The 24,765-nt window shown below is 39.9% G+C and overlaps 1 protein-coding gene across 4 annotated transcripts in view; it reads left to right on the forward strand.

Annotated features, from left to right (window-relative positions):
- The window catches only part of MRPS9 (mitochondrial ribosomal protein S9), a 51,298-nt gene extending 31,010 nt beyond the window's left edge, over window positions 1–20,288 (forward strand). For 3 of the 4 annotated variants that reach the window (XM_084844465.1, XM_084844463.1, XM_084844464.1), the window contains 6 exons: window positions 6,487–6,572; window positions 10,855–10,930; window positions 13,032–13,200; window positions 16,207–16,315; window positions 17,949–18,118; window positions 18,768–20,273. In XM_084844465.1, coding sequence (XP_084700591.1) covers window positions 6,487–6,572; window positions 10,855–10,930; window positions 13,032–13,200; window positions 16,207–16,315; window positions 17,949–18,118; window positions 18,768–18,859 — 702 coding nt within the window. In that variant the 3' untranslated portion in view covers window positions 18,860–20,273. Of the gene's footprint in view, window positions 1–6,486; window positions 6,573–10,854; window positions 10,931–13,031; window positions 13,201–16,206; window positions 16,316–17,948; window positions 18,119–18,767 lie in introns of all 4 variants that reach the window. The other variant, XM_084844466.1, reaches the window with a different exon arrangement.
- The last annotated feature ends 4,477 nt before the right edge of the window (window positions 20,289–24,765 follow it).

The raw sequence follows: 24,765 nt of genomic DNA on the forward strand, positions 1-24,765 counted from the left end.
ATGGTCACACTAGCTTTACTCAGAGACTACAGATAACAGCCTCTCCATGCTGCAGAGGAATTGTGTAGCTTTCAGTTGTCTGAATCCACTCTGACACTGACTCAGTGGCATTACCAATCAGGAAAGAGCATGAGAGCTACTACCAGGCCTCTGTCCACTCAACTGTAATATGACTTAAACATTTGTGTGGTAGAAGTCTCCATTAACCCCATGCTTGGTCACTGTGTTAGTCCCTAGCTTGTCCTCCCTTGCTTTTCCTCTGCTGCCTTTGCTGTTTTCACTTAAGTAAGACATTTGGTGATCACATCACAGGTGAGCGTACGTTCCATCTTTTTTCTTTCTTCTGCCAAGCTGTAAAATGTAGCTTTACTTTTGTGCAATTCTACTGCTTCAGTATGGTGAGAAGGATCTGCAATTGTCTATTTTTTCTGGGAGTTTTAAAAAAGAATAGCCATTTGTGAGGTTAGCAGACAAGTGCAAGCACCACCACCCTTCCCCAGTGGGCAAGAAAATGACGCTAAGTGCGAAGATGTAAGTAATGCACTAATGTCTAATGTTCATGGCTTGTGCAAAAAATGGTAGCAATTAAAGAAATAGGTGGTCAGAAAAAGTCTGCAAGTACTGTCCAACACTGTGGAGTGAGGTGCAGGGATTTTTGAAGGAAAGATCTCTCCATGCCTGCTACCTATAATAGCTAAGCATCACACGTCCATATTCAGAAGCAGTATACTTTTTGGATGGCCACTGTTGGTGATGTATTTCTGGATTGGCTGAAACTTCAGTTAATCCAGCAAGGCAATTCTTAGGGGAGCCTATACTGTACTTTCTGGTAACTATACTTAAAAACTACTAAAGAATCATTGAACTTACTGCAGAAGCAATGTATTCATAGTATTTGAACAAAATGCATCATTTGTAGACCTTGATTCATTTACTTTTTGGTAGACTGAATATGTACTGATGTTCAGTTATGGAAAACAAAATGCCTTTTTTTTGGTAGAGATAACTTTTCAGTATGATGATGCTGTCAATTTCTGTTTCCCTTGTTATCTACTACTGAGAAAAGGTTGTAGCATTTAGATGACTTCCTCTATTAAAAAAAAGTATGGCTTTACTGTGCTTTTTAGAATTATCTTGTGTGTGTTTGTACTTTACACACCCAAAGGACAAAATCCCCACTTGTCAGGTACATTTATTTCTTTAGAGGGAGAAGAGAGGAATTATTTTTTCTTTTTCTTGACCTTGGGCAAATGAGCTTCTTGCCCTGGCAGAAATGAAATGAATGATAAATGTAGAGTGTGTCTTTGCTGAGTAATGGAGCTGCAGTGTAGGCTTTGCAGAGAGGTTTTCTCTCCTGCACAGCCTGAGGCAGCCTGAGGACCCCTACTGTTCATTTAAATAGGTATGTCAAATCTGCCTCGAAACGCCGCTGGTTTGATCTGTGGTAATATTTGTGAAGGTTCCATATGGACTTGAGCCCCCTGCAGTGCTAAGAAATAATGTACAACGCTTCATGGTGCAGACGCAAATTTTCTCTGAAAAGGGATGCAGTGCTGCGTTTTAGCTGTCGGAGAGGATGATGGAGCTGACGCGCTAGGCCTGTCAACTTGTTACACGGATGGGTTGCACGCAGAGAGGCTGTGGAAAATCTGTGCCTTTTAGCTTTTCTACTTAATCACGGTTGTAGCATTGCCTTTAGACTGTATGCTACATTAATTCTCTTCCTGCCTTCTGCCTTTCATCCCAAGTTTCACGGCAAAAAGTAAAGCATGCAGGTCTTGTAGAGGAGCCTTATCAAGCAGCTGTCATCTGACAGGCCATTTGCATTTGTTTTGGCTGAAACAGAGCAACCCAAGGGCAAGATGTTTTGTTGCATTCCATCATAATGAAGAAATTAAAAATTACAAGGAGCACAACTTTAGTTTTTTAGGTATTGCTTGTCTTTGGAAAAAGGTATGTAAGATCTTCTTGAGACACAGCCTTTTCAAAGAGTAGTCTTCCCTCACCACTTGATTAAACCTTCCTTGACATAAAATCCTTTTGACAAACAGAAATGTAGTTACAGAATATTTGTAAGTTTACTTAAGTAGTGTCAGGGCATTTAGAAATACCTTCATTTAAAAAGAATGAGAAATCTTTTCATTACACAGGATTTCTCATATCTTTCACTAAAGGTATGTGACCATGTCTACAGTGTTTTAAGATAAAATTCTTAGGCTAACAGAAATCAGATATATACTTGTTAAGTACAAAACTGTCACTTAAAAAGGTAAACATAAAATAATTGCACATTAATTGACTGCATCTTGCAGTCTTTTATAACTTGTAACAAAATATCAGAAATGTAGATAAAAGAAATGTTGCATATATGTGTCTTATCAGCATTCTCTTTACCAGCATATCTCAGTTATTTTTTCCAATTGAGGCAGTTATTCTGTGCCATTTTTATAGGTAACTCTAATCTATAATTCCAGGCTTCTTTTAGGGCCTCCACCATCCATAATTCATTTCATATGTGGCTTTCATGCTGAGGCTTATTACAACTTCAGCTTTCTTTAAATTTCTGTTTTCATCTTTGTTCTCTGTTTGTTGAAAACAGTTTGGTTTGGGACATAAGCAGTTTCAGCCAGAAGGCTTTAATTTGTGATGCAACTGCAAACTTAGAAGTTTTTATCGCTTACATCATATTAGTGGATCCATATTAGATCTTTTCACACTTTTGAAAAGAGACATTATACACTAATTTACTTAGCTTACGCCCTTAAACAAAATACAAACATGTTCTTTCCAAGTAAAAAAAAGAGAAAAAAAAGTAAAGCATAGAATCTGATGTCTGACAAACTTAGATAATGGTTGTGTATAGAATCTTTCACCTATTTTGCCTTCCCCCACGCCCCTTCCCAGCACTTGAGCCTAGTGGCGTGAAAACTATATCAAAAATGTACTGAGGTTGATACCCTACTCTGGTTTTCTTGAGTGTTTTAAAGATTGTGCTCTTCACTTATTATTCAGCAACAGTACAGCATTGTTTAAAACTGTCTGTCTTGTTAATTGACAAGATCAAGGATGCAGTTCTCCTGTTTTATGACAATATATATATGGCTCCAAGTATCTTATAAAATCTACTGCATAATAGCTATGTTTGTAAGGGATATAGGTATGTATATTTATGACTTTAGCTGTTGCCTTTGGAATCAGTTAGTAAAATGTTCATCTATTCATTTTCAAGAAGGAAGAATTTCTTTCTGAAATATTTCAGATGTGAACATTTGCCAGGTGACATGCTTTTCAGATTCTTATACCTTTGTTATACCTTTGCAAGATAGCATGTATCATTATCCTGTCAGTTGATCTGCTGTCCTGCAAATAATTTTGCACATGCCTTCCTTTATAGCTATACACATTAATACAATTTAAGAACAGTCAAAATGTTTTTGAGAAATGGAGGAAATAAGATCTGAAAGGAAGAAGTAAGTAAAAATTCCCCATATGACAATGTACCCTCTCAGTAGATTAAAAACTCTTCAAATTACCTGTGGTTTGTATTTTGTTTACATAGAATTTATTTGAGAACAGTAAGATAGATGTTTAGCAAAAGTGAAATGAAAGTGAAATGAAAAGTTCCCTCCTATGAAGCACTATATACTATAGTTTTGTGGGTTATTATTATATAGTCAAATGCACACAGCATTAAAATAAGGCCAGGAGAATGGATTACCACCATTGTTCAGACTGACTTGCATGTGATCAATAGCGTTCAATGTAGACAATTCATAGGATGTAACGCCTGGTACAGAATTGGGCTTTTAATTTTTTTTTTAAGTTTCCTGCTCTTGTGTGCAGAGAGAAACTTTAAAATGTTCAGGCATGGTAAGTCTGAAAAGAAAAGGAATCTTTGGCAAGAAAAGGAATCTTTATAATTATAAACCACTCCAAGGGCATTTGCCAGTTTACTGGGATATAAATTTCATAAATAAAATAAAGAACCTCCAAAACACATTTGAAAGTTGCACAGAATCGAAAGGCTTTGACCTCAACAACAACAAAAAGCTATAAGAAAACTACAAAATAGATCCCAAGTGCAGATAACATTTGGCTCGCTGCACGGTTGCAAGTGGGGAACAAATAATTCTCCATTTAGAACCATCAAGGAGTAAATGGCCTTGCAGTCCTGTCCTCTGTAGCTTTTTGAACCTACTATAAATCCAGCTAGCACAAGTGAAGCAACATCTTCCTTTTCTTCTAGTGCTATCTTACATCATGGCCAGTCTCAAGAAAGAAGGATCTTGCAAGAATAATAGAACACAGCAAGCTGTAATCTTTCCTCTGAAACTTGAATGAAGTTTTCATAGCTTGTTATTAGTTTTTTAAATAGAAGAGAACAGAGAGAAATAGAGTTGAATGTGACTACATTTGCCATAATTGCTACAGTTTGACTAGCTTTCATTTTAAAAAGGGTAATGCTCCATTGTGTTAGCAATGCTATGTGGATATCTTTGCTATGGAAACAGCAAGACCTCTCACTTCTGTCACACCCCAGCCCAGCCCGCCCAGCCCCTGCGTAGTCCTGAACTGCCTAGATTTCTGGTCCCCAGAAAAGATTCTAAGAGAAATTCAATCTTTTCTGGAATCTCTGAAGTAGTAAATACATTTCTTACTAGCCAAGAAAAATATGCCCCTGTTATCATCATGAATGAAAGTCTTTTATTAGCATAAACCTTCCTGATTGGCTATTCACCAGTTCAGTCTCTTGCCCTGTTATAAAACATTGATTGGCCACCTTTTGGCCCAGTGCTGAAATAATTGTTGTTGTTGTTGTTGCTGGGTGAGGGGTGAGATTCTAGTGCCTGGGAGATATAAGGTATATACATAATTTGAGCAATAAGCCCCCTGTGAAAGTATACCTTGCAAGTATGCCACCTCTTGTTCAGATGTACATTTTTGTTTTAATGCTTGAGCTCAAGGGGGACCCAGCTTCCTGTTTGCAGTCAAAGCCAGCTGCACATGGCACTGATTGGCTGGGTTCCTGTAACATAATGGAGCTGCTTTCCACTCCCTATTTGGAGTAGTTCTTCATTTTTTATACTGATAATGGGGGGTTTAAATTGGGGGGGGGGAGTATTGAATGAATGTACATGCTATACTTAAAAAAAAAATTAAAGAAGTGGACAGCCCTCCTAATACATGGAGGTAGGGGCAGAGTGAATCAGAGATTTACTGACTATAGAAACAGAGATGGAAGGGATCTCAAAGGTCATCTAGTCCAAACCCCTACCAATGTCAGAAGTCTGCAGCTACAGCATAAATGTTAACAAGGGAAGGAAATCTTGCAGATCCTCAAACCTTCACAATAAAACTTTAATAAATAAAGCATCAAGTATTAATAGTAATAACTTCTTATGCAGGAGACACATCGAGGAGTTTTGAAGTTTTAGCTCTACTCCACAGCAAAGGAAAATAAATATTGGTATTTCTACTGAGAGTAATAAATGTAGTATGATTTACCGCACATCTGCATATTACCTTTCAGCCAATGCCCACAAAGTGGCTATGCATTGCAACTATTGTACCCACCCTCAAATTTAGATTTCAGATTCACTTTGGAGCTGCCTTTTAGGAGCCGGTTGCACTGGGATAAACAATCTTGTTGTTTATATTTTGGCTAAAATGGCTTGGATCCAGAGTTTTTGTGAACTGTAGCCACTCACATAATGCAACTTCCCCATCTCCTCCTCAGTTCAGCTCCCTGTGTCCCTCAGAATGCCTTTCCTGGAGGGTAGGGAAATTCAGCAAAAGCCTAAGATGTGTTCCAAGGGGCTGCACTGGAAAAGGCTAATGGGGAAAAATTGGGCAGTAGCACCTTGTGCAAACAGAGCTCTGCTTGGGCCAGGTGCCACTGCAACCCCCCCTTTCCCACTGCAACACCCCCTTTCCCACTTCAGCCCCCCTGCATCATAGTCTGTATTGTTCAGGATGGTCCCCCAGTCCTCCAATGAGCCATTTTAGGCGGTATAGCAAGAGGAGGAAACAGGAAATGTCATTTGTGTGAGTAGCCTTCTGTTCATCCAACTTTGGATCCAAGCCATAGTCTGTTGTAATCATAGTTATGTACTGAAGATGGTGCCAAAGCTTAGGGCTGTATATATCAAGATGAATGTTGGTTTCTTGTGTTTAATGAAATAGTTGTGTTTACCACAGAGTAAAGTTGGTACTTAGCTACTGCTAAAGACCCTAGATTATCTGAAGTAAGACATTTCTGTTTTGGTTATTACTACAGATAAACTGATAAGATTTTCCTTCCTATAACTGAAATTGATTTATGTATGTGTTATGCCCCTTTGCATCTCAGATCAGAAAAAAGAGATCTGGGAGTTGGTGTACCATACTCCTGCACTTGATCCTCCAACAGACACTTTAATACAAATTAAACTTTCTGTAGAAGCTCATAACTGGAACTCACTGATGTCCTCTTCCGCTGTGTTCTAGGAAATGTATGGTAAGCTGCTGCACATTCAGGAACACCAAGATCAAATGTATGCTCAAGGATTAGTTCCTGAGAATAAAACTCAATTGTAAGTGGTCTCTCTGAGATTATAATGCAAGTTTGAGGGTGAGGGATGCAGATGCATTTTTCATCCAAGATTTTCAAGATACATTGTCCTTTTGTGATGCCATTTCCCTGCAGGCTCATTAGAAGATTTCATTTATTTTGTGTTAAAAACAGTGGGTTGGATCCAAACTTAGTTGCAGTTAGGTCCATTGAAATCAATGTGAAAGTGAAGTCATGACTACTTAAATCCCACTGGTTTCAATGAGAACCAAGTGTGACTAGTTTCATCTGGATCCAACCTATAGTGTAGTTGTTTTTGAATCATAACATTTTTAATGGCTGTATGCAAATTTTCAGCCAGGCAGTTACTGGGGTAAAAAAAGCAACTGATGTTCGTATGAGAGATTATTAGAGTAGCTGCACTGTCTGACTTGACTTTTTAAAAAGATCTTTATAAACAATCAAAAGAACATTCAGATATCGTCTTGCAAACAAGTAAGATAACAGTATTTGATAAAGGAGTAGCAAGAGTGAAAGAGGTAGGAGAAGGTTACTAGATAACATTATACTAAGCAGTTAAATATATGGACGTTTGGCGGTAGACTCCACATTTGGAAGTAGGAAGAAGAGGAAGATGTCAAAAAATAAAGGCAATGGGTATAGATCATATGACTTGTGGGGCAGGGGGGGAGATAAGGCAGGAAAGAGTTTAAATAGATTTCAGTATGTTTTAAGAGTAGGTAGTAATGAGCTGGAGGGATGAGCCAAGACAGGAAGAAAGGAACTGAAAGACATGGGAGGAGATGGGGTCACTGCAAAATGTTATTGAAAGAGCAACAGTTTGGGGAGGAAGATGGGGAAAGGAAAATATTGAGTAGTGGGGAGATGGTGGACTGTGTTTATCTTCTCTTTGAAGATAGCCCTTCAATGATATGAAAGAGAGCGACAGAGTGAAGGATTTTAGGAGTGAGTCAAAGGTAAAGCAGAGACAGCACAGATGGTGAGTAACAGTTAGAGAGGAAAGAGTATAATTGCTTTGCTTGGAAAAGAATGGAATTTAGAGCAGTGTTGAAAGTGTGATTGGCCCTTAACCTCCTTTCAAGAGCTGAAGCACATGTTACATTCACCACAGGGATATGAAAATGAAAATGGCATCTCTATGGGACATTCTCCACGGATCCCCCTCTGCTATTACATTTAGAAGATATTTCCTCATGGAGGACAGCCATTACACCATTGCTGTATGCCAGCCTCTTTGGCTTGGATTGAGAATCTTCCAAACAATGTCTTTGTTAGAGCCAAGAAGAGCTAAATAAACAGAATTGGAACTGGGGCATCTTCAGGAGAACTAGCAGTCTGAATTGGTACCAAAGGATGGGCCATTACTTAGAGTGGAGGTGTAAGGAAGACCGGTTGAGGCAAAGTCATCATTAAGAGATGGATAAGTCAGATTCACAATGGACTGGGAAGGGAGGGAGAAATTGAAATCAGAGGAAGATTTGAAGCTGAGGACTAGAGAAGCAATGTGAAAATTACCAGTTTGGTTTGAGGAGGCATCCAGCAAGTGAAGTCTCCCCACCACCCAGGAAAGGCAGGGATCACATGACCAAGTCTCTGCCTCAATACTAGTGAACTTGGGCTCCTCACCCAGTTTGTCCCTACCTTTCATCCAGGACACAGCTAGTTCCTTGTTACCTCTTTTCTCTTTACATTTATTCTAAGCTACTGTTTGTACTTTTCCTATAGCCTCTTGTGCTTCCTACGTGCGATTTTTCCTTTCTGTTAAAACAAACACACAAAAAACACCGTACACTTTTCAGATCCTCTCCTGCTTCATTCTCCTCACATTTTCCAGTCTTCCCTTCCTCTCTGCTGCTCAATCCATGGCACCAACAGGAAAAAGATTGCCTCTAACCCTGCAAAGTAAAGACAAAGGGATCAAAGGGGAAGGTGGTCTTGCGCTCATGCCCTGCTTGCGGGTTCCTGGTTGACAGCTGGTTGGCCACTGTGTGAACAGAATGCTGGACTAGATGGACCCTTGGTCTGATGCAGCATGGTTCTTATATTCTTATATCTCAATCACAAAGAATACTAAGCAGCCAATGTAAACCTAGAGCTCTTCTGGCTCTGCTGCCGCCATGCCCAACACATTAGCCAGGGAGGAGTCATCTTGCAAGTTTACATATGCTGGCCCTTGGGTCCATTGGAACTTTGACACACCTGTAGACTCATTCTTTGGACCCTGAAGGGACCCTCAGGACAGTTAATGGACTGCCTCAACAAAGCTCTTCACACCAGGTCATATAAGGAGCATTTGGGGGTAACAAAAGAGGAGGAGGAGGAGTGGAAACATTGCATGCTTGGCAGGGAAGACAATATTGATTCCTTCTCTGATTTTTTTCCAAAAAGAGGCATTTTCTGCCCTGCACAGCGTTCTGGTCTCTATTGTGACTGCACCAGTACCTTCTATTGTGACTGCCCAACCTAATCCAGTGGCTTCTAGCTGCTTCAACCAGTCACTGCAGCCCCTGGCATTATCCTTGTCTGATCTAGTGGACAGGCTTCTTAGCAGATTCAACCATACAGTCATTTTGGAGCTCTGACCAGATAATGCAATAGCAAGAGGATAAAGATAGACTCACAGGAGAAATAGAAGGGAATCTTTGTCTGAATCCTCCCCTTCTCCTGTGGCTAAATAAAAACATAGGACAGTGCATAAGTACTTGTTGCATAACAATTGATACTATCCGCTGTACCATGCCCTATCAAGGTTCAAAGGTACCATCTTTCCGTCTCAACCTATCATAGTTTTAGGGCCGGGCTTCTTTGTTTCCCTCAAGCTCAGTCATGGATGGAATTGGAGAAGGTCGAGTTCATTGGTACAAAGAGAAAGATCTTGGTCATGTGACCCCTGGCTTTCTAGGGTGGTGGGGGAGACTTAAGCCATTCCTGGATGTCTCCATCACAGCAAACTAGGAAGACTTTTCACGGTAAGTGACCAGTGTTCTTGTCCCTGAGAATAAAGTTAAGATTTTGAACAGAATATTGTAGGACCTGGCATGAAGTATAAACCAAGTCAGAATGAGAGTTTCTGATAGGTATGAATTGGGGAGAGAGAGAGGAGACTAGCATGAAGGGAGGGACATTTTTTTAAAAAAAGATTTGGAAGTGGGTTGAGGACAAAAGGATGAGTAGAAAGCAAAGAAAGTCATTGAGGCAGAGGATGCATGTGAAGGAACAGAATGAAAGTAAATGTCCTGAAGTTGGGCTGCTCCTTCCTGTACTGCTTGTACCCTGGTTGGGGTGTGGGGAAGTGGTGCAGGGGAATCCTTAGCTTATCTCTGATTGGGAATAACAAAGAGATTCCCCTTTGTGCTGCTTGCCCTCAGGGGGCGGGGCTTGGAGAGCAGGAGGTGGAGCCCGCAGCAGATGCTCAACCCTTGGTGGACTGGATTGGGCCCCAGCGTAGGTCAGATTAAGCTCATGGGCTTGAAGTTGACCTCCCTTGGCCTAAATTGTGGCGAGGCAAAACAAAGTACAGAGAAACAAGATGATGAATGAAGGAACAGCGCCAAATCCAGGGGACTCTCATCATTCCACTGCGCTGTGTTCAGTGATATACAAGACCTGTGAAACAGGCACAGAGAATGACTAGTTACTTTTTCCTGTAGTATGTGACAAGTCATTAAAATATTTTTGTCTTTGTTTTAAAAATGTGTCGAATCCAATTCTATGCTACACCCTACTGTGTCTTACCACTGCTAAATTTGATGCACCTAGGCTGGTGGCTGGTCTGTCTTGGGTCAGAGTAGATTTAGATAAGGTGTTAGAACCCAGTAGGATTTGATATGCCATTTCTACTTTAGTGCTTCAAACACTGAATTTACCACTAGATTGAGGGGAAGTTTTAAGGGAAGATAAAGTGTGAATATTTCTTTCTGTGTTTGCAGCCATTTGTTTTGTGTGCTGTTGTCTTTGAACCTTGTGTATCAAATTTCACTGTGGTACAAATGTTTTACATATATGTGAAAATCCTGCAGAAAATTAGCCTTTAAAATAAATTGATGCCTGGCCTTTTAACTATAACAGTTTTAGAGTTATTAGTTAATGTAGTAAACTATCCAGTTGGAACTACTGCTCTTTACTTTTTAGAATACTTAAGTTTGAAACTCTAACTTGCACTTTTTCAAAGCAAAAAGAAAAGTATATTTCCAAATGAAGTATGACTGTATGTGTGGTCCTTTGCAATCTAACTCTAATTGCATGATTAGTTAAAAAGAGAATATATGTGATATTTTAAACAGCAACCTGATTGGCAGCAGATGGCTGATTAAAGAGGAATTGGAAGAAATGTTAGTGGAAAAACTGTCAGATCAAGATGTGAGTAATTAATCTCCTTTATTTAATGAACCCTGTATCCTAACGGAACAGTTACTGGTTGTTTTTTTTAAGGATTCTGAAAAAAGTTCTCCTTGGAGACAGGGATTATTCATGTTCTCAAATTTATCAGATGCGCACACACACACACACATATTATGGAATAACTTTATTGATTCCTGTACAAATGAGTTCAGTAACGGTTGGACAACTTGTTCACCAAAATTGTGGAATACTTCGTACATTCAGCTGAATCCAGTGGTAAAGCTGTTCTCGGGCTATATCACTTGAGGCAATGGAGTATAAAATTGTATGTTTGAATGAACACTAACACCCCCATCACAGAAAACCTCCCTTCACACAGTGGCCCGATGGGTTGTTGTGCACGTGTGGATGCGTTGCCTGTAGTGTGCCTCCCTCTTCCGCTTTAGCATACAGGCTTTAGGGATTGGGCCCAGCAGCTTTGCAGACATGCCCCAAGAAGACATGGAAACTGATTTTGAGTCAGATAAGGAGGGGAGGTGGAAGGAGTTGTCGAGGCATCAAGGTTGCAGGAGTGAGGACCTGGTGAGAATAACAGTGATAGAGAGGGCCCAGCTACAGTCTAATCGGTTGGATGAGAGTCAGGCCAGGCCTTTCCCTGAAGCTGTGGGATTGCAGGCTCCTGAGGAGGAGGAGGAGGTGGAGGTGGTAGGAATAAGAGACCCAAGAGTTAGACATCAGATGAAAAGGGAGGGGCAACACACAGTCATGAGGCACTCCCAAGAGATTTGCGGTAAGGGAGGCAACTCCATGGAAACACCCACCTTGAGGATGAGACTTGATAGGCCACTTAGTCTGAGAAGCCGGGTCTGTAGTAGCCAGTAGCAATTTAGTAATTTAGTAGTTTAGTCTCTGGAAGAACAAAATAAATTCCATAACAAAACCCTTTCTCTTAAACAAAAGTTTGTCTGTTAAGAAAAACAGAATAGCCAGGATCCACTGCAGAAACAAAATAATAAATGCTCCCAAATGCTGCCCATCTATAAGGCACTAAAGAAACGTGCAGCACTCTAGATAGTGATGATATATCTGCGATTATTTACAACAACAAGTAGAGTGCAAGTAGCTTTCCCAAAGCTTTCCCTGAATTGTCATTGCCTCATCTCTCCTGCCAACTGATTCTCTCCCATCCTATTTATTCTATTCTTTATTGATGCCTGCATGTGTGTGCGTGCATACAAACTCTTATGTTGTTTTGGGCGCTAAATAAATGTTTAAGGTCTGTTCTCTCTCCATTTCCCCAACTTGCAGTGTGAATTTCCATTGACACAGAAATGTTTGCCGTTGTGTGAAAATATTTTATACCTACAACCACTTTAATTCCTTGTTGCCAGGGGGCCCACAAGGCCTTCAAATAAGCCTTGGTAATAAGACCATGTATTATCAGTGAGGCATTTTACTTTCTAATCACATGTTCAAGATGTAGGAAGAGAAGTATACAGTAGCAAAGGATAATTTATTTCAAGAGGTTGCCCTTTAAGTCAAGTATCTCTTGAATTTTTAAAAAGCTTGATTGTTTGGTTTTTAAAGAAAATCATAAACATTAAAGTAACTCTCACATGAACAGCCAATGGCATAGATACACATTTCCTGTATGTATTATGAAATATAATCACCTAACAAGTGGAGTTTAGGAAAATAAAATTATTCCCATTTAAATGTAATGCATCAACTTCTTTGGAAATGAGTTGGTAAGCTTACCTCTTGCCACTTTTCATCAAAGAATTGAATAATGTTTCGAGGCCCACTAAATATTTCTTTGAAAATTAAGATGAACTTCATCCTAATGTGGTAATCCTGTCTTACAAAAAGTTTGATTATATTTTTGAATTATGGATTCATTTGTTGCTAAGGGGGAAAAAGGATTAGGTATCTTTATTTGCATGGAAAATGATACATCTGCATGTTGTTTTGAAAGCAGCATGCAAATGCAGAAGTGTCATCCTGTCAAAGTTATCAATAAGAGCAGAATCAAAAAGATCAAGCATGTAAAAATAGAAGTTGTTGGCAAATGCAATTACACTTGCACCCCCACCCCTTAATGAATTTTTATTGTCTACAGTATTCACGGTGTATTCAACTGCTAGAAAGATTAGTAGCATTGCCATGCTGTGGCATCGAAGAAGAGTTTGTGCTAAAATTTCGTGAACAATTACCCGTACTATCCAAAAAGCAGTCAACTGAACCCCTGAGGTATGATGAGCAAGGAGTGGCCTTCAGCACTGCAGAAGGTAACTTTTGGTGTTTTCCCCTCAGTTTAGGCATGGAAGTATTTGGATACCTGAGAAATCAAAAGATGTTCCAATGTTGGCCTGCTATCTATTAATACTGGAAAAAATGCTGCTCCAATTCCTGCTCTGGTAGAGCATTCTATTCCATGTTTCATGAAATTAAAAATAGATGACAGGGGCATAAGGATCCTTTACCTGCTTCTCCATTGTGGGCGAAAGAGTTCTTTCAAATGATTATACATCTGTATAAAAAATAGCACGTAAAAGGAAGCACTTAAATGCTATGACTACATCTACTACACAGTGTTTCTCATCCATATTTTTTAAATCAGGCACAACACTTCATTTAGGTCAGGGGCTAAATGTAGTACTCCTGATCTTTTTTGTGGCTCCTGTCCCCCCACCCCAAGTGGTTGCTGCTGAATTGTGCTGGTACAGCAGCAAAAAGGCACTTTTTCACTTTAAAACAAGGTGCTCAGGGAGTGCACACACCTTATTTTAATGCACATTTGTGCCTTGTTTTAAAGTGAAAAAGTAACTTTATTGCCATCGCAATTAGTTTTTGTGAACTGCCCAGAGAGCTTTGGCTATGGGGCAGTATAGAAATATAATGAATCACCAAATGCAATGGCAGGGGGTATAGCTTATGGTGGGTTCTGGGGGGTAGGGGTGGAATTGGCCCCCAGATCCTCTGAAGTTGCCCCCCCCCCCAAGTTAGGCTATTGTTTGTTTATTAACTACTACATCTTTGTAGCTTCAGTAGCTGAAGGTTTCTGAGCAGTTCGCAAAATTAAGCTTAAAATTATGCAATATAAAAACATAATAAAGCATAATGTAGAAAGTTCAGGAAAGTTTAAAAGAAAATCCGATTAAAACCAAAATTCAATAACTTTGGTTTTCATAATGAGCCAAAGTGTTCAAATTTACCTACCAAGTTGCCCAGTTTTCAATACTACAGTGGCTCAGATGAATATAAACTTCTTCCTTCTGGGCTATTTTCCCCCAATTCTTCTATTTAGTGCTATTTAAAGATTATCAAAAGCTTCTACCAAATAGGAAGTAGTTTGGTTTTGAAGGCATTCTTTGTATTTTAAGACACTTTTGTATTAAGAGTAGTAGTTAATACAAACATAAAATTGCATAATTTCATATTCTCACTTCACTAAATTTGTTCTGTGTCTAGTGATCAAATTATCTTTTAATACAAGCTTCTCAATAGGTTATTATATCGAATGCTTAGAACTTTAGTCTTTCTTCCTTGAGAAATAAACAGTGTGATATACATAGTGCAATTCAATGTGGCACAAAGCTTGTTTTTTCAAATGACTTGACTGTCATATTCTGCAGCACAGATAAAAATTAGTCATCTTACAGTGCAGTGCTATGCATTTTTACTCAGATGGATGCCCCACTGAGTTGGGTTTACTCCCAGGAAAGTGTGTATAGGATTGCAGCCTTAAATACATATACTGCTGTGTACGTCTGTGTTGGTTGCTACAATGTTAGTGCTAATGTGCATTTTCTTCTTTAATAATTGTTCCTCCCAATTCACAACCAAAATGTGAATTCAGTACATCATATATACTTATTTTGCAGTACTTGCATCCCACCATTACAGTGTATTTGCAACACTCAAAGTAGCTTACAACATTTTAAACAAGAATACAATCCAACAAAAATCCATATTAAAAAAAATAATAGAGAAATATTGCCCTAGAGTCTTACACTTTGTATATTGAATCCACCATGCAAACTACTTTACCTTAAGTACTTGGGATTTAAACATATGTTACTTCATTTTATGTTAATGAGACAAAGGATGCTTAAATTGAAGTATTCCTACTTAAACAGATATGTGGATCGCTATTAGTGAAGAATTCCCTGTGTATGGTAGTCATATACCTCTGAACCTAAGCAGAGAAAACCTAATAATATAGAAGTCTAATGTTTCTCTGTTTAACATGCTGGCTGCCATTTTGAATTCTCAGAGTATGCTACCCTCTACTGGGGGGAAAAAAGGAAACGTTCATAGCAATGGCAGCGATATGAAAAATGTGTTATCCATCATGTACCATGTTTCTCAACTTGAATAAGCCATTGTTGTTATTGTTTGGTAATTTATTCACCTTTGTTCAGTATTTTTATAACTACTGCTTGAAGGGACAGGGAGAGATTATGTCTAAATGTTACAGGAATATGTTACTGTCTCTGTTTTGCTATAAGATAATAATGCTAATATCAGGGCTCAGCCATGCCAGTTAGGTTTTTGAGATGCTAGAGATTTCCTTGGCAACATTTTAGCAGCTCAGTGGCCAATACCTGGAACTGATAAGTGGCATGGTTTGCACGATCGCTGTGGCTTAAACAACCCATCGTAGCTTGTTTAAGCCTCAGCACATGCGAGGCACTATTAGCCTAATTACCCACCCAAGTGCAGCTTGTCGTGTAATCCGAACCCAGATGGCATGGCTTGTTGGAGGGGGAAACAACCCTCAAATAACACAACAGTAGCCCATGGGTTATTTGAGGGTTGTTTCCCCTTCCAACAAGCCATGCTGCCTGGGGTTGGATGACACAGCAAGCCACGCCCAGGCAGGTAATCAGGCAAATTGTGCCCAGCATGTACCTGAGCTTATACAAGCTGTGCCATGGCTTAAGCAAGCACCAGTGGCTTTTTTAAGCTGTGGTGATCTGCTGTCTCTTGTTTCTCTTACCTGAAAGATTGAAGTGATCTTGCCTATGACCTCTGTGATGGTTATAGTAGCTTTTGCCGCTTTACAAATGGGAAAAAATGGCATCTTAGGAAAGAGAAGCCGTTTGATCTTTGTTCCTTGGTAATACTGCAGTTGACCAGGAAAGGATGCTGCATGATATCAAGATTATTTATTCTCATATTGAGAGAATCTCCACTTCAATTTTGCTAGGACTTTCCTGTCATCAGCTTGTTGCATATGATCTTTGAAATGCTAAAGATAAATTAATATACAATGTGATTTGCTTTTGAAGGCCAAAGAAAGACAGCAACTGCAACTGCAACTGTTTATGACAATGGAAGTGGGAAAATTACTGTAAATGGAGAAGATTATGTACTTTATTTTCCAGTATTACAGGACAGGTGCGTACACAAAGTGACAGTTTACTTTATTTTTCAAAACCAGGACTATAGCCATTTTCTTAGTCTTTTCAGTTCTTTTTCTTAAAAAACCTTGGGGTTGTATAACATGTCTACATCCCTGAACTGTTAGTATCTCATTATCAAAACAATTTATTTTTCATACACAGTTCAGAAAAATGTGTACGATCCCATGCCTTACTGTTGTGTTACTAGAGCCAAAAACGGACTGAAGTATGAACCAAAACGTCTGTAAACTAGACCAGCCTTCCCCACCTTGGTGTCTGGAGGGTACCAGTTTGGAGAAGGATGAACTAGATTATTGTTGAAATAACCTTTGAGAGTAAACCACTTTTCTTCCATCTCTTTTTTGTTTGGACTCAATCTGGATAAGAAGTCCACATGAATCTCATAACATGTCAAAGAGCGAAACAGGTCAGACTCTTGTGCCCTCTTCAGAACCCACTTGCAAGCAAAACATCTGTTCATCCTTTGACAGAGTGGATAGTTCCACAAAGTGTCTGTAAAAACAACCATGAAATGGGAGAGAGTAATCTGTGCAAATCCATTCATGGAGCAAATGTTTCAGAAGTGGATATATAATAGACCCTAGTCTAATTAATCGTGGGCACAGATTTACAGGAGGAATTGAGAGATCTGGTAGGTACCATTTATGCAAGAGCCCTACTGAATTGGACCACAGCCATCCCATTTCCAACTGTGGCTAGACAGATGCCTCTCAGAAGGCAGCAGGTTACGTGTTGTTTTGTCCCCAGCATCTCATATTCAGAGATGTGCTGCCTACCACTGCTTATAGCTGGCCTGCATAAGTTATGCCAAGTCAAATATATCTCCTGTGTTTTCTGCCTGTGGGACTGCAAAAACTAGTGATGATCAAGCACCTCACAGACCACAATACAAGGCCAGTAGGTTGCATTTGGCTTGGTGAAAAACAAGTTATACAGGCCTGCCTTCAGAATCTTATTTTTCATTTCAGTCATGTTGGTCATCTCTCCTTGCAAACGTGTCTGGCTTAGGCATTGCTTTAGGAGTAGTCTTTTGACATCAATAGTGATTGTTGTTAACATAATCTCCCTTGCTATCACACTACTGCTGGTATTAAAAGCAGATTGCATGCCATGTATTTTTTGTATCCAGGTTGTTACATTTGAGTAAGGGAAAAGGTTGGAATGACCAAGTAGCATTTGAATTGGTGCTTTATCTCTATCAAATTTTTCTCACTGACACTAACCCTTATCTATTCTAAATGAAGCAAACCAGTTTTTAAGCCAATCTTACTTGACATCTTACTTGTAGAATGTTTTTAGTTTTTTGCTCACACTCGAATACACTTTGTATAATTGAGAGGGTGAATGGCTACCTGGGCAAAGCATTTGTGTTGCATGAATTATTGCCTGATCTAGCTCATTTTACTCTGTTTCTTTTGCTTTATAACAAATAGAAATGTGGATTGATTTTATTCCATGAAGGTGGGGTGGCTTATAAAGGAATACATTTGTATGTCAAGCAGGTAATTTCATAATAGCTTGGATTCATCTGATCCATGGACAGCACAGTTTTAATGGTTTACTAGATCATTTAACTGTCTTTTGTATTTTTATGCATGTATTTTCAGAGAACAGCTGATGTTCCCGTTCCAATTTCTTGATCGACTGGAGAAGCACGACATGGTCTGCTCTGTTTCTGGAGGAGGAAGAGCAGCACAGGCCGGAGCAATACGCTTAGCTTCTGCCAGGGCATTATGTAGCTTTATAACTGAAAGCGACGTGGAGTTCATGAGACAAGGTACAAGCATAAAGAGGACAGTTGACCTGATTGTAGTTATGTGCTTTACCTAAATAATAAAGTTCAATATATTTTTCATTAAAGGGGATGTCATGGAAAATGAACTTGTTCCATATTATGAAAATGTAGAACTACTTGTTGTGTAAAATACATATGGAATGTGAGACAGATATTCTGCTAGTTCAGTACTGGGAAATTGTAAGCTCTGATTTGTGTTGTCCAAATAAAAAGCTACTTTATGGACTTTGAGAGAGAAAAAACAAAAGTCCCTGTTTATATTTGTTTAAGGTATGTCAGCCAACTAGCCCTTAGCTAAATTCCTGAGCATTACTCATAGAGTTGAGGAAGATACTGAGATTATCTGCTTATGAGGCAGCTGCCTGCCTCGAGAAGCTATGGCCTCCGCTAGTCAATATGCTAATGAACTACTTCAAATAGAGCCCAACTCTGGGACCTCTCAGATGTTATATACCAAAGTTCAAACATTGGAGAAATGTCAGTGTTCCTGATGTTTCTCTTGCTTAGCTCCCCTAGCTTCTATGGGCTTGCACAATTGCCCCTTTTCTGCCCCAAGCTTGAGTGTTGCTTTTAGTGTAGTATTGAATCACTGTAACTGAATTATATTAAACTTTTCCTCTTACCCCTACAGCTGGTCTCCTGACACAAGATCCGCGTGTGAGAGAACGAAAGAAACCTGGTCAAGAGGGAGCCCGCAGGAAATTCACCTGGAAGAAGCGCTAAATCTGAAAATCAAACACTGAATTGCAGCTCTTTATATTTTGTGTATATATTTGCAACAAAACTGTATTTCCCCTTTCCTTCCATCCCTATTTTTCTTTATTTTAAGAAGTGTTGAATTCTCAACCTGTGGAGCAACCAAAAAGCACTAGGTCTACTAATCAGTGGAAAGTCATGAGCTAAGGGTGCAATCTTATGGCTACTAGACGGCTATAGGATTGGTCGGTTTCTGGGAACTCTGAGGTCAGTTCCCAGACAACCTCCTCCTTGCCCTTTCACCCGCTGCCTCGTAGGTGGCATGGATCGTCCCTGGGCTCCACACTCTGAAGAGCACTGTGGAGCTGGGCAAAAGGGGGCATTCCTGGGGCGAGGATGGCAGAAGCCACTTTCCAAGGTTTCCACAAATGCAGGGCAGCCGGAGTGTGGAGGAGAAGATCCGTTCCGCCCACCCCGCATTGGATAGGCAGTCACCTCCGAGTTTGGAGGCGGCCGCCTATCCGCATAGGATTGGTCCCTAAGGTTTTTTCTACCAAATGACCAGGGAAAGCTTACCCCAATAAATTCAAGACAGAACAGAGAGACAATTGGACATGGAAGGAGTTAAGAAACAAGCCAGCAGATCTAGAGATGGGCAAGGGCTAATGGGGAAGCTATGTGAGTTATACGCTAGTTTTGCAGAAGCTATGAAGTTGTTGAGCATTCTATATGAAAGAGAAGGACACTGAGTAAGGCCTTGGAAAAAATAACCTATTCCTAGATAGGAACGGGATATGCAACCTCTTTTTAAATAATGAATAATGTTATATCGCATGCAGGTGCCATATCTTTTAAGTTGTGGCACCCTGCCCCTCGGGATAGGGAAGGGTAAATTTGTACTGTTCTCAGTGAAAATGGAGAACCATAGTATGTCTTTGTATCTTATGTAATAAAATGACTTCCTTAAACGGTCCAAAAGTATACCTTTTTAGATTTTAATCCACACACAGAGATATTTTTGAACTTTTACATTATTTTTTTAAAAGGAGTATTATTGCTGCTTTTTAGTACCACCTTTGCACCACGAGGTGGGGCTGTTCACAGTCTAATAAAATTAAATAGGTTTCTCATAGGAATCAAGGATATTTTGAATTGATGTAGAATTGCATCAAACCTTTAAAATACGTATGCTTTGAAACCATTTAAATTGTAGGCTCAGTTATTGTTAAGAGATAACAGATAATTATCTGTTTTACAGATAATTATTTTTTGGCATTGCTGCCAAACTGGATTTAAAGAGGGTTATTTTAATTTATTAAATTTAGTTTTTAAAATTTTTGAACATTAGGGCTGCAAGAATTAGTTCACTGGTTAGAGTAAATCAATTGACATACCTTTTAATCAACTAAAAAGGTGCCCCAATTAGTCAGACAGCAATTTTAAAAAAAAATCTAGTTAAAAAAAAATCATGAGTAGTAGGTAACATCTTAAAAGGGGCATCTTCTAAGATAATGCACTTACAGGTGTTAAGGCAGGCATTAACTAAAGCCAAAGAATGCTTTTTTCTTCAGAATTATTCATATGCAGATTTATTCAATTAACTTACAGTTAATCTACTGTGATTACCTTAATTACTAGCACTAACAATTATTATTGGGGGAGGGGTCTGCGAAAAGCTTACATTAATGTCAAAAGCCTTCTGAGGCTAGAGCAGTAATATTGTTAGCTATAAAAGAACTTACACCGGGTTTGGACAAATCTGTGGGGGAAACAACACAGTGTTGGTTGTTTCCCCCAGCCCCACACACGCCGGTTGTGCAATCGGGACTACCCTAATTACCTGCATCATAGGTTGCTATGTCGTCTGAATCCAGCTTGTGGTGCGGCTGTGGTCACTCTTCACATGGCTTGTGGTAGAGGTTGTAGGGTGGGTGAAAAGTCACCACAACCATGTGCTAGGTTTGGCCAACATGGCAACCTGTGGCATGGTGTGGGTAATTGAGGCCGTCCTGGTCATGTGACCAGCACATACAAGGGAAACAGCCAATGCTTTGTTGTTTTCCCTACTGATCATCTGAATATCCCCACAGTGAATTCAAACAGTGGGCCAGTTTGCTTGATCAGACAGCCCACCATGGCTTAAATAAGCCATGGTTCCAGCACATGTAGACAGCTATTTTGACACCCATCTGTAGCTTGTTGTATGAACCTGGGGACCACGAGTTACCTGAGGTTAAACAACAGGACAAGCCGTGGCCAGGCATTGAATATGCAAATCCCACCCGGCATGCTCTGCAGCCCACCAGGGCTTAAACAACCCATGGTGGGTTGTTGTGATAATGCAAACCAGGTCAGTATGTAATCATGATTTTCTGTAATAATTCATCACGTGGTTGTTATATCTTATAGTAAATAGCAAAACAATAAGGATAGATAGGGATGGTGACCATTTTTCCCATGGAGCCTAACTTGCTGAAAGCAGGGCAGCCCAACCCCATGCTTCTGTAGGACCCAATACAACCGAGTTTCATTCAGGTGACACTATGCAATAGCTACAAGGAAATTCAGAGGTACCGTGAGCTACGGGCAACTAATTTCACTTCTTCTTCTTACATATCCTCCAAGGCAAGCATGGGCAGAAAGTAGATCTCCGGGTGTTTTGATCTTCAACTCCCAGTATTCTTAACCATTGGCCTTGCTGGCAGGTACTTCTAGGAGTACAAAACTTTTGAAGTACAAAACTTTGGGAGATCTATCTTCTGCCCACCACCCCTCCTTCCAATTTGACAGTTGCAGAGAGTGCTCATAAAGGTCCTGAAGAACAGCAGGTTTCTTTTTAAGCTTCTGGAAACCACTGCACTCCTCTCAGAGGATCCGGGTGTACCAATATAATTGCAAGCTATTTGGGCCAACAGGGACCCTTATGAATTCAAACAACCAGCATATCAGACGAACTGACATCATATCTGATCCCTGAAACTAGTCATAATTTGCACCAGAGAAAATATTTTGTGCAGAGGCACATTAGGTTTTGGCTGGAGCACAGCTTTTTCTGACATTTATTTGTGGCAGGTCAGTGGATAAAGGTGACGGAAGGACTCTACTTAGCATTTGAAGTGTTCAAAGTGCTTCATATTTTAATTCTTTCAACTGCCTTGTAAGCTAGATCAATAGTAATGGCTGGCATGATTTGGTCCCACTAGTTTAGATCCTATTGAGTAAACACAATTTTAAGAAATGATCTTGGTCTAATTATTGGTGGACAGCAAATAGTTTGCACTCCCAATTAGAAGCTATAAACAGGCATCTCTGGAATCATGCCACTGCCCTCCTTACATTGATTCTTGTGATTAGATTATTTTTTCCTTGTGTGGACCATTCTTTTTTCCCTTAAGCTAATCTTGCCTTTTTATTCCAAGGGATAATTAGAAATCGATTATGTTTTATGAAGATGGTTATGTCAAGAAGAAAGTGGCACAATTACCTTTTGCATACAGATTTAAATTATCCATCCTGTGTGCTTTGGTAGCATCTCTAAATGTTCTGCAGATGTAGGTTTGTTTTCTTTACCTCCATTTGCTCATCTTACTGCTATTTATCAAGTATAGTGGTAGGAAGGGTGGAGGGAAATCTTCCATAAAAGCCATTTAGTTTGGGTTAAATTGATTTAGAATGCCAGAATTTTCGATGCCAAGCTTTCAGGTATCCTATGTTTGGGGGCGGGGTTGGTTTACATGGTCTTTATTCATATAATGGCAGGTGGACCATATCAGTAGGCAAAGGTTGTTTGAGATAAGTTCCTGTCCATTGTGATGTGGACAGAAGGAACTGGTGAAGTGGTCATGGGCAGAATTATACACTCCCCAGCTGGGAGGAAAAGTTAAAAGTAGTTAAAAGTTTCCCTGAGAGTAGGGAAAAGTTAAGCACTCTGCTGCTCACGGCTTCTCCCCTCCTGCTGCCACTTTGAAGGGAGAGCAGTTGTTGTTGTTTCAAGACACAAGAAAGTGGTGAAACATTTTTGTTCTAGAGTGGGAACTTCCCTGCTTCAATCTTGCTTCGCTCACAAATTGACTAGGTGGCCTTTTGGCAAGGCATGTATTCCCTTACTGGGAGTCCTCTATTTGTAATATGGGGATAGCCCTCTCATTGACCCACTTTCCACGATCAAAACAAGCCACTGTGGCTTTAAATAAGCCATGGGCTACTGTTTAACAGTCCTACAAGCCATACTGCCTGTGTTCAGACAACACAATAAAGCTGTGGCCAGGTGGTGAATATGCAAATTGTGCACAGCTCACAACAAGCCACCATGGCTTATTTAAGCCATGGCGACTTGTTTTGATCATGTTAACTAGCCCATTGGGTCATTTCTGTAGCCATTGCCTATACACTTTGAAGCCTGTATTCATGGGCATAAATACTAGAAACTTGCTTTTACTGAAAGAACATTTTTGTTACCTCTTGGTAGTTCAGCATCTGTAACATGTCCTTTTCTCACCATTTCATTCCATCTCATTTTAGGGAGTGACTTTTCCCAAAGTCTTTCCCATACCTTTGAAATTAAATTTCCCATAATACAGCACTGCAAATCTTGCTTGTTAGAAACAGTGAGTTAACATTGTAACCAAATGACTGTTAACTGGCAATACCAGATGTGTATTCCATATCTTCTTGAATTCCATACTTTACCTTTGGATATTTATTTGTGAACCCCCAAATTTACAAAGAGACTGAACTTTCATTGGTGCTCTGTCATGCTGACAGTTACACTAATCTGATGATGCAACCACTGATTTTCCAAAGGTGCTAATGGTGCTGCCTTATATGTATAAGATGCAATACAAACTCATGCAACATGTCTGCTACTCCCCAAACCTTCATTTACCATGAGTTAATCTTTGAGCAGGTAACTTATGCTGGAATTCCACATTGAATTGCTTTCAACGTGAACTTATCTGTAACACCACCACCAGGGGTCTGGCAAGGCTTGATTTGGGGGGAGTGGAGGTAGCAAGGTATGTGTTACAACATTATGCTAGATACTTGCTGAACCTATTTAGATACTATGGCATGCAAATAACATTCAAACTGGTTTGAATCTGAAGCTATTTGCTCCAAAGGTGCTTCCTAATTAAAATGAGGCTATGAAACAATGTTACCATTTGAATCCCACATTTGTGGTTGTCTGTCCACATGAACACTGAAAAAAGTATGATCGTGCAGGTCGACAGGACTCTGAATAATCTGATTTCAGAATCGCAGCCTTAAACTTTAAATCATGCTACAAAAAACAAGAACAACAAAACAATCTAAGTTTGAGCTGGGCCACAAGCAAGAGTGGATTGATCTAAATCAAGGTAATTTAAATAAATGGTTTAAATCATGATTCAAATCAGCCAAAAAAAAAGGTAGATTTAGGGTGCAATCCTATGGGGATAGGTGGTTGCCTCAGAACTCAGAGGCGGCCACCTATCCAATGCAGGGCAGGAGAAGCACGGAAGGAATCGTTCTCTCTGCGCTTCTGCCCTGCATTTGCAGCTAGATAGCCAATTTCAGCTATGTAGCTACGGGAAGGCGGAGTGGGGGAGAAGGCTGCTGTACGACACATAGGATGTGTCATTTCCACCCTCCCTGCCCCGGAACACCCCCCAGAATGTCCCATTTCGGCCACTCCTCTTGGAAGCACGGGGGGGACAGGGCTTTTCTAGACTGCCTGCAAGGTAGCGCGGAAGGAGGGGGGAAGGTGTTCTTCTCAGAACGTGGGCTCCGAGGTCGGTTCCCAGAAAACCACATATCCTATGGCCGTCTAGCTGCTGACTAGCAGCCATAGGATTGCTCGCCCCAATCACTAATTTCATATATTTCCTGAACAATGGTGCAAACTTGACCACTGAGACATGTTAATTTGGAACTAAATAGAGTATTATTTTGTC

This window comes from Heloderma suspectum, chromosome 3 (genome assembly GCF_057233095.1).
Source record: "Heloderma suspectum isolate Gila_16-S chromosome 3, 16-S_ref, whole genome shotgun sequence".
Taxonomy (NCBI): domain Eukaryota; kingdom Metazoa; phylum Chordata; class Lepidosauria; order Squamata; family Helodermatidae; genus Heloderma; species Heloderma suspectum.